This window comes from Rhinolophus hipposideros (genome assembly GCF_964194185.1).
Source record: "Rhinolophus hipposideros genome assembly, chromosome: 19".
Taxonomy (NCBI): domain Eukaryota; kingdom Metazoa; phylum Chordata; class Mammalia; order Chiroptera; family Rhinolophidae; genus Rhinolophus; species Rhinolophus hipposideros.
The window spans coordinates 4,950,120-4,959,330 of record NC_138065.1 but is presented as its reverse complement, the minus strand read 5'-3'; the positions used below and the strand labels follow the sequence as shown (position 1 = coordinate 4,959,330).

General features: G+C 53.9%; 1 protein-coding gene across 2 annotated transcripts; it reads left to right on the top strand.

The window, feature by feature from the left end:
• On the top strand, positions 1-8,853 carry PLEKHO1 (pleckstrin homology domain containing O1). Of its 2 annotated transcripts, XM_081025189.1 has the most exons (6): positions 1-273; positions 914-1,060; positions 5,336-5,476; positions 6,232-6,336; positions 6,686-6,787; positions 7,868-8,853. In XM_081025189.1, the coding sequence occupies exons 1-6, from the start codon at positions 244-246 to the stop codon at positions 8,570-8,572; spliced, it is 1,230 nt and encodes a 409-aa protein (XP_080881315.1). In that variant the 5' UTR covers positions 1-243; the 3' UTR covers positions 8,573-8,853. The 2 variants fall into 2 exon arrangements, with proteins under 2 accessions (XP_080881315.1, XP_080881314.1); XM_081025188.1 differs by lacking the exons at positions 1-273; positions 914-1,060 and adding an exon at positions 2,544-3,203 and having other exon boundaries at positions 7,868-8,851.
• Positions 8,854-9,211: the final 358 nt, after the last annotated feature.

Below are 9,211 nucleotides of genomic sequence, written 5' to 3'. Positions count from 1 at the left end.
GGGAGTGGCGGGGCCGGGCGGGCGGGCGCTCGGGGGAGCGGGCCGCGTGGGCGCCGGGATGGAGGGCGCCGAGGGGCGGGGAGCCAGCGTGCGCGTGTGTGCGAGCGCCGGGGAGGCCGGCCCTTAGTGTAACCAGAGCTACAAAGGAGGCGAGTCCTCCAGAGGGAGGGCGGGCGGAGCGGCGGCGCCGGGGGCATCTCCGCCACCCTCCCCGGGAAGGAGCCCCTGGCCGCGGCCCCCGGAATGATGAAGAAGAACAATTCCACCAAGAGGGTGAGTGCGCCCGCCGGCCCCGCGCCCGCGGCCGACTTTGTGCTCGGGGCCCCCGGCCCGTCGGGGCTGCCAGTGGCCGGGCGCCCTGCGCGAGCCCCCGCCCTCCCGCGGCTCCCGGTGCCCTCCGTCCGCCGTGCGCCCGACCCCGCGCGGAGGCACTGGGGGGGGCTCCTGTGTGTTTACTTGGGTGGGGGTGTCACTTGGCGTAGTTTGCGCCCGACCCCCAGCCTCGCGTCCCCGGGCGGCCGGCAGCCGTGTGCATCGCGCTCTGCGGCGGCGAGGAGACAATGAGAAATAAAATAAAACGCCGTTAATCCGGCGCTGCGAGGACAGAGGCTGGGGGAGGGGGCGGGGGCCGGTGGCAAGCCGAAGGCCACCTCGGCTCAGGCCCCTTCCTCCCGCGGTGGCAGTTGTTTATTTGGGAGGAGGGGGAGGGGAGCGACGAGGGAGAGTCCCTCCGAGTGAGAACCTCTTAGGAAGTGGGGAGTGGACGTCGGGCTCCCGGACTCCAGCCTTCGGCGGGGCGGTCCCCGGAAAGAAGGGGAGAGGGCGACGGAGGAGGGTCGCGAGTCTGGGAATGGAGAGGAGGAAAAAAGCTGTGATCACTTAAGCGCCCGTCCTTCTCTTGCCCCCGGGGCAGGGGCCTCAGGATGGAAATCATCAGTCTGCTCCGCCCGAGAAGGTCGGCTGGGTCCGGAAATTCTGCGGGAAAGGGATTTTCAGGGAGATTTGGAAAAACCGCTATGTGGTGCTGAAAGGGGACCAGCTCTACATCTCTGAGAAGGAGGTAGGTGCCCTTTGCCTCCAACTCTCCCTATTTTCTTAGTCCCCACTCTGTCTCTCCACAGGGGGGTTATCTACCTCCAGTCTCCCCCATAACTCACCCCCCATTTTGTTGCAAAAGCAAGTTCAATAGTCTGGTTCGTCTCTAGCCCATCCTAGATCTGCAGAGAAGGTCACCCTTTAGTGAGGAGACCTGAGTTAGAATGAGAAGTTGAGTATGCATCTTATTTAATGACTTTTCTTTGCAAATACCTGACTATGATAACCCCCTCCCAAGATGTCCCCACGGTTCTAAGTGACCCCCGCTATCCCCTACCCTATCCTGGCCTCTGGCTGAGCGTAGATTTTTTTCTTTGCTGTTGCTGCTGAAACACTCAGTGAACAGCAGCTTATTCTCCACCTCTTCCTGTTCCCCCACCCCAGCCCAGCTAGCCCCCCCCTTCCTGTCTCTAGCAGGGGCATACACGGGTCATAGCAGCACAGCTGCCCGGAATCGCAGAAAACACACATGCAGCCTTGGGTCAGTCTCATATGACCTCAGGTAGAGCATCTGTGAGTGGCAGACAGTTATTTTTGTGGAAGCCGATGAACCGGGATGCTCTGTGTTCCCCCACCCCCGACTCCACTGAAAAAAAGAAGCAAGGAACTCATTCTTCACTCCCTTCCTGCCCACCCCTACTTGTATCTGAGAAAAATGGAGTTATGGACCCCCGTATGTCTCTCTGTCTTTGGCTCTACAGTTGAAATGAAAACCACAGTCTACATTGGGTCAGAATCTGAGCCCAGACCACTGAATCCAAACTGTTCTCCCTTTTATCTGCTGCTTGGGCTCAGTAACACGTAGTAATACTGAGAAATTGCCTTTCCATGGGTTAGAAGTCACTCTGGTCCCTGCGTCTGTGCCGTGGCAGCAGAGCCTGGTACACAAGCCGTGTTCCCCTGGTAGGTGGCCCCCCCTCCCCCGATTCCGTGAGCCCTCACAGGGCTAACTGGCAGGTCCGCCCTGAGTTCTAACCTCTTCTGCTTTCTGCAGTAGACTATATTTAGGTAAATAAAGCCTTTTATGGTATTGAAACAGACCCACAAGCAGTGTTCATCTGAACCGAACGTCTCCTGACACAACTAGGGAAGTACTAAGCCGTGCCAGAGCCAAAGAGATCCCTCCTCAGGGTGTCTAAACCTTGCTGTTTACGCTAAGCTGAGAACTTGGTGATGGCATGAGGTGAGAGAAGACTAACAGGAAGATGTATCTTTAAGGGTCACCTCTGACCAATCCCAAATCCTACAGAAAGTTTTTCCACAATTTACTAGCTTTCCATTAATAAAACAAACAAACAGCAAGTGTCAAAGTGTATCTCCTATATTCCCCGAACTTCATGGCAGGAAACTCTAGTGGGCAATCAGGGAGAACTTCCCACACATCAAAGGGGAAACCTGAGAATGGTAAAAGGGCAGACAGAACAAGACATTTTTTTCTTGTTTGTATCTGTCCAAAGAACAGACAGAGCCTGGGGGAGCCTGGTTGGTCCTTGTTTGGAGAGGAAGGAATACCGAGATGGCGAGAGGATGGAATGACCTCAGCCTAGGACGCCTGGTGGCCTATGAGTCAGGAGCATCTGACTGGTCCCGGGGCCACCTGCCCCTACAGAGAAGGGCCTAAGAGAAGAGGGTCAGAACCTATTGAGTTTACTCTTCTCTGGAGCCAGTTTGCATGCGTGCTACAGTGGGCTTGGGCTAAAGGTGAAACTGACAGAGAACTCTGGGCTTTCTTCTGTCCGTTTCCCCAAACTTCCAGAGCCAGGAGAAAGAAGTCAAGATTTAGAACAAGAAATACACAGTGTAATGTTTGTCATGTACGTGTTAATGCAAGAAAATGCCTAACCTTCTCCCCTAGAATATGCCAGTCTTTTTTGTTAGCTCCCCTCACATCGGCAGGTCTCCATCAAAGAAAGCCTCTGTATTTGTTGTTAATAATTGCTTTCCTCATCCTCAAAGGGCACCTTATGGATGTGGAGTTGATGTATAGGGAGCCCTCATGGTGGAAGAAATTGGATTCTGGGCATCTTTATTGGCAAGCATGGGAAAAATCCCTTTCTGTGGGCCAGGGACAAAGAATCGGGAAAGGAAGGGTTGACTTCGGAAGATGGGTAATTATCAATGAGACTTTGGGAATTAGATGGGGGAAAGCAATACAGTGAAGACCAAGGGTCTTGGAGGTGTCCATCTTCCCTGGACCCGGAATATACCCGTCCTACTGCTTGCTTTGCGCCGTCTCCTACCCCTGCCCTTCCAAGGGCTAAGCTCTGTCAATGTCCCCTGCTCCCCAGAGCTCCTTATCAGCTGTGTCCAAGCCAGAATATCTCCCTCCCCTTCCTTTCCCTTCCCTTCCCCTAAGGAAAACAGAACAAGTAACTCTCTTCCCCTGGCTACATACACACACCCAGCACTTTCCTCTCCAAGATTTCTGGCCTCTGCTGATAGTCTCAACTCTGCGGAAGGCGGGGAGAGGAGGAGTGATGCATCACCCTACATCCCTGCCCACGTTTCTGGGAATTGTTCTCAGACACCCCTTCCCAGCATCTTGTCCATTTCCACCCACAATCCTTCAAGGCCTCTGGTCCCTTCCCAGTCCAAAACCAGGGAGCCCTGAACAGGGGAGAGCCCTGAAGGAGCCTTGTGGAAACAGAGTGGATATACGAGCAGCCATTCACCTGAGTGGGGCTGTGTAATTGGCTCTCCTCATCTATTAAACCCCCTGGGTCCAGCAGCAGCAAGTCAGATGAAGACCAGCGGTGGGCTGGGCGATGGAAGAGAGAAACCCCCCCCACTTTAAGGCTGATGAGAACCAGGAAGATAGATGAAGTCACCTCCACACCCGTAATTCCTATTTCAGAGCTTGGCAAGTGGGGACTTTTGTGTGAAATAATTCCAGTCAGGGAAAGTAGACGCCTTCCAAGGAAGATGAGGGGCTACTTTCATCTGTTTAGTTTTAACAAGACAAGTGCTGGTAATTTTCATCTCTTGTCCTAGGGAAATGGGACCAGCTCCTTCCCAGGCTCTTCCAACCCTGGGCTCAAGCAGCGGGGGGTGAAAGGGATTTCTAATCACAGGCTGCTTCATCTGGGCCAGCGCCTGAGTCTCTGCTCCTTGCAAGGCGAATAGTCCGCAAGCCACAGCTTCTGAGGACCAGCGCTGTGGGGCTACCTTAGGGGAGAGGAGAGAAAGCTCCAAGAGGTTGAGAACAGACCTTGGAAGAAAGCTAACAGGATGTGCTTTGTGGCACTCAGAAAATGCTGGCTGGAGCTGCAGGCTGTAGATAGAATTGTGTCTGGTTAGACACTCAGCAAGGGAGTTCTACTGAGGGTAGAACCAGGGTGCACATCTATCTGATACTGCAAGCAGGAAGGGCTAAGTTTAGACACAAGGAAGAACTTCCTGGCAGTAAGGGGACTTAGGCTCTCAAAATGGAATCATGGAAAGAGGTAGCAGAATGCTTTTTTCCAAGTCTGAAATTTAGTCCCGCAGAGAGAGTGTAAGTGCATCTTTGCCTAGAGAGAGGTGGATGATTGAAATGGCTCTTCAAGCCTGGGGGAGCTCAGTGGGGTTGTCACAGTACCTTGGCAGGGGAGGGAGGAGAGGTAGGAACCACAGGTATGTTTTCCAGCTTGTCTGAACAGACTGAACCTCAGAGGACTGCTGTTCCTATGGCGCTGAAATTCCTGAAATGAAGGAGGTAGATAGATGACTGTCTTTACACCAGCACATATTCAAGAAGAGAGCCAGGTGGGGGAAGAAAGCAACAATGTGACAAGAGAAACAAGACACGGGGAAGCCAAAGGCAGCCATTCATGGCATCCAGACACTCCCTGACATTGGCCCTGCCTTCATCTACCCCCTCTGGACAATCAGGGCCACCGGGTCTTGCTTACTTCAGGATGATAGGATTAACCTGTTAGCCGTGTAAGCCATATCTTTCAAAGGACAAAGTGGGGGTCGTGGTGAAGAGAGACATAGTGGGGCTTTGGAAATGGTGGCTGAGGAGAGTGGGGATAAAGGGTTTCAATGGAAACCCACCTGAGGAGTCAGGACTTGGGGGCTGTCCCATTTGTCAGCCCTTTGTGGCCTTTGTGGCCCTTGGGTGGGACAGCCTTTTCCTGTCTTGTCAGCCCTCACCTCTCCTCAGGCTTCCTTTGGTTCCCAAGATGGCTCTAAACTAACAATTTGGGGGAAGGGACTAAGTAATTTTATCCTCATCACCTCACTTCCAACCCTCCCCTAGGTGAAAGATGAGAAAAATGTTCAAGAGGTGTTTGACCTTAGTGACTATGAGAAGTGTGAAGAGCTCCGGAAATCCAAGAGCAGGAGCAAGAAAAATCATAGCAAGTTTACGCTTGCCCACTCCAAACAGCCCGGGAACACGGTACGTTTCTCCTGGCACTTGGGCCACTGGAACACCGATGGTCAGGAGTGGGGGGCAGGGAAAAATGCCTCCCCTCCACACCTCTGTCTTTCTGTCTGTCTGTCTCTCAGCACTCTTGACTCAGAGGCCCTGAATTACTGCTGTCCTGCCTGCTTTTATTATTTAACCTGGGAATACTGTGGCCACTTCCTTCCCTCCAGGCAAGCCAGCCTTCAAACGAAAATTCTCTCTCTCTCTCTCTCTCTCTCTCTCTCTCTCTCTCTCTCTCTCTCTCCCTCCCTCCCTCCCCCCCCCCATCCTCTTTGTGTGGACACATGAACACATGCACACACACACACACATCTCTGGGGAGAAACTCACTTTTCCCAGTACCATGATAGGTGGTTGAATTTCTGAATCTAATTTTTCTTGTCTGAGGGAAGCTGTTCCTATCACATTCTATTTCTTCAAACATTTAAAAATCTTTATTTCAGTCCTGTCTTTTACCAAACCTCCCCTAATTATCTCCAGTGCCGTATTAATATCCCCTGCCCTTCTTAGCTCTTCCCTGGTCATTTCTAAAACAACCTGCAGGCCGTGGCCTTTTGCAGGTATAGAGGCTGGTTTCCTTAAGGTGTGGGTGATTCTGGAAGCGGACTCTGTCTCCTTCCAGGAGCAGGATCTAAGAGAATGAGATAATAATTTCTTATTTCGTCACTGTCAAGGTGAGGCACCAACTCTAAAACCCTGGCTGAAACGAGAATCTTCCCCCACAGGCGCCCAACCTGATCTTCCTGGCAGTGAGTCCAGAAGAGAAGGAGTCATGGATCAATGCCCTCAACTCCGCTATCACCCGCGCCAAGAACCGCATCTTGGATGAGGTCAGGGGGCTCATGGTGGGGAGAGGGACATGGGGGCAGAGGGAGCAGCTGTGACCCATTAAAGAGGGAAGGTTATGGCGCGGGCCCCATTTACTTTGTCCCTCACCAGCTCCCTTTTGAAAACCCTCTTTCTGCCCTCTAAGTCTTCTGCCAGCTCTTTCCCCAGTCCAACACAGGGGCTAGACTGGGGCCAACGTGAGGAGCTCCTTCATACCCAGTACGCCCCTTGCCCTTGGCTTTGCTCAGAAGCAGGTCATGGAGTGGGTTGATGTCTCAGTCCAGGCATGTTCATGCCCCGGGGGATGCTGGGTTGGAACAGAGTCCCATGACTCACAGTGCTTCTCTTCAGGTCACCGTTGAAGAGGACAGCTATCTTGCCCACCCCACTCGAGACAGGGCAAAAATCCAACACTCCCGCCGCCCCCCTACTCGAGGACACCTAATGGCCGTGGTATGTAAGACTATAAGAAAGTGACAGTTGCTGAGGGGTCTGTTCCATGTCTGTCCATCTCAGGGCTGGATCTCAGAGGGCCCACCAGAGGCCTTTGTGATAACCGAGGTCCAAGGCTGGGAAGTCCCTCCCTCCGGAATCAGGAAACCAGCTTGGTGCCTCCAATTCAAAAGTGCTTATTCAGCATGTACTGAGATCAAAAGTCCCTGCCCTCAGTAAATGACTTTTTCTTTGGGGAAAATGAGGTATACCCACAGGGTAAGTGAAAAGGCAGTATAAGTGACTGTCTGGTGACCTGCTGTCCCACGGGTAACAGCATTAGTTCCTCAGGCGATCAGAGAAGGAAGGATCACAGTGGGCCCCTAATACACACACTGGGCCTCTCCTTCTAAGTCTTTAGGGAGAGAGGCGGTCAGGGATGGAAGAAGGAACAAGGCTTTGGAATCTGTCAGACCGGGTTGGGCACTAGCCTTGCAGTTCAGCCACTGTGGGTCCTGGAAGCTGCATGTCTCCACCTGTACAGTGGGGCAGTGATCTGCCTGCCGGAAGGGTGTCTGAAACAACGTATGTCCCCTGCATCTCTTGTTTTGTATTACGGAATTCTGGAAATAGGAGAACCAGTTGTATTACAAGGCAAGGCGTTCTGAGGTGCCAGTAGCAGAGGGGGTTGAGGTGTGCGGCTCCGAGGATGCTGACGGAAAGGGACAGTCACAGAGCCGCGTGTCACGGAGCCGCGTGCGGCATCCTGTGAGTGTCAACCCCAGGGCATGCTCAGAGTCCACAATACAGAGGAAAACGACAGCCTTCAGGAAGCTCTTAGTAAAGTGGAGTATAGGGGAAACAAACAGGAGAAATGATTTTAAATCACAGAAAAATAAAAGAAAAAGAAGCTCCAATCATTCTCCAAGGATTAAGAAATAGCGACTGGAGTCGAAGGGCACCTTGGGGAGGGCGGGCGGGCTTCTCTTCAGGGAAGGCATGCGGAGGAGAAGCCACACCGCTCTCTCCTCCTCAGGCGGTCACTCCTGAAATGCCAGCTCATGGCACTTTCCCCCCCTCACTGCCTGTCTCCCTCCCCAGGCTTCGACCTCTACCTCGGATGGGATGCTGACCTTGGACCTGATCCAGGAGGAGGACCCTTCCCCCGAGGAACCCACTTCTTGTGCTGAGAGCTTTCGGGTCGACCTGGACAAGTCTGTGGCCCAGCTGGCAGGCAGCCGACGGAGGGCAGACTCGGACCGCATCCAGCCCTCCTCGGACCGTGCAGGCGGCCTTCCCCGACCTTGGGAAAAGCCAGACAAGGGGGCCACCTACACCCCGCAGGCACCCAAGAAGTTGACCCCCACAGAGAAAGCCCGCTGTGCCTCATTGGAGGAGATCCTGTCTCAGCGGGACACTGCTCCAACCTGCACTCTCCAAGTGCGGGCCGAGGATCCCCAAACCCTCATCCCACCCCACCCGGGGCAGCTGTCCCGGATCCAGGACCTGGTAGCAAGGAAACTGGAGAAGACTCAGGAGCTGCTAGCAGAGGTTCAAGGACTGGGAGATGGGAAGCGAAAGGCCAAGGACCCCCCTCGGTCTCCTCCCGATTCTGAGTCAGAGCAGCTGCTGCTGGAGACAGAGCGGCTGCTGGGAGAGGCGTCGTCGAATTGGAGCCAGGCGAAGCGGGTGCTGCAGGAAGTCAGGGAGCTGAGGGACCTGTACAGACAGATGGACCTGCAGACCCCCGACTCCCACCTCAGACAGACCGCCCAGCACAGTCAGTACCGGAAGAGCCTGATGTGAAGGAAGGGGACAGGGCCTGGAACTTGGGGGCGTGCACAGACTCTGATCTCCAGCTGTTGCAGGATAAACCTTTTTTATTTACCTCACACAAAAAATGAAAAAAAAAACCACAATCAAACTCATTGCTCTTGCTGATGTATGACCCTCCTTACCCACCTCCATCACTCTGAGACCGAAGGTGCCTCCGATTGAGGAGGAGGTGACCCCTACAGCAGTATTAAGAAGCTTTCCCCTGGCTGGAGAGAGAGGCTAATAAAAGGCACAGTGTGACCATCCCCCACACCCCACCCCTCTGAGATGTACTGGGGGGGTACTGCCGCGCCCAGGGACATGTATAGGCTTGGGGGGGGGAGGAGAGGGGGGGTCATGTGGCGTGTTTTCTCTTATGTCCCGATCCAGGTTTTCAATCTGAGGGTGGAATTTCAGCTGCCCAGCTCTAGCTCCAGGGTTGTGGAAGCCAGTGCCACCTGTCCCTGCTCACAGAAGTGAAATTTATCCCAGGCCTGAGGATTTGGGCAATTGGAGTCTTCCCTGCCAGACACTGGCTTCTCGGTCATAGCAGTCTCTGACTGAGATTCAGCTGCCCAGCTTTCGTGTTTGATGGGTTTCTTCCCTTCATCTCCCAGACCCTTCCCAACA

Bases quoted from the DNA above. Each gene is read 5' to 3' on its own strand.
- PLEKHO1 (XM_081025188.1), top strand. From the start codon at position 2,658: ATGAGTCAGGAGCATCTGACTGGTCCCGGGGCCACCTGCCCCTACAGA. The intron at 3,204-5,335 runs GTAATTATCAAT...ACCCTCCCCTAG, and splicing joins GGGTTGACTTCGGAAGATGG to GTGAAAGATGAGAAAAATGT. The intron at 5,477-6,231 runs GTACGTTTCTCC...CTTCCCCCACAG, and splicing joins CCAAACAGCCCGGGAACACG to GCGCCCAACCTGATCTTCCT.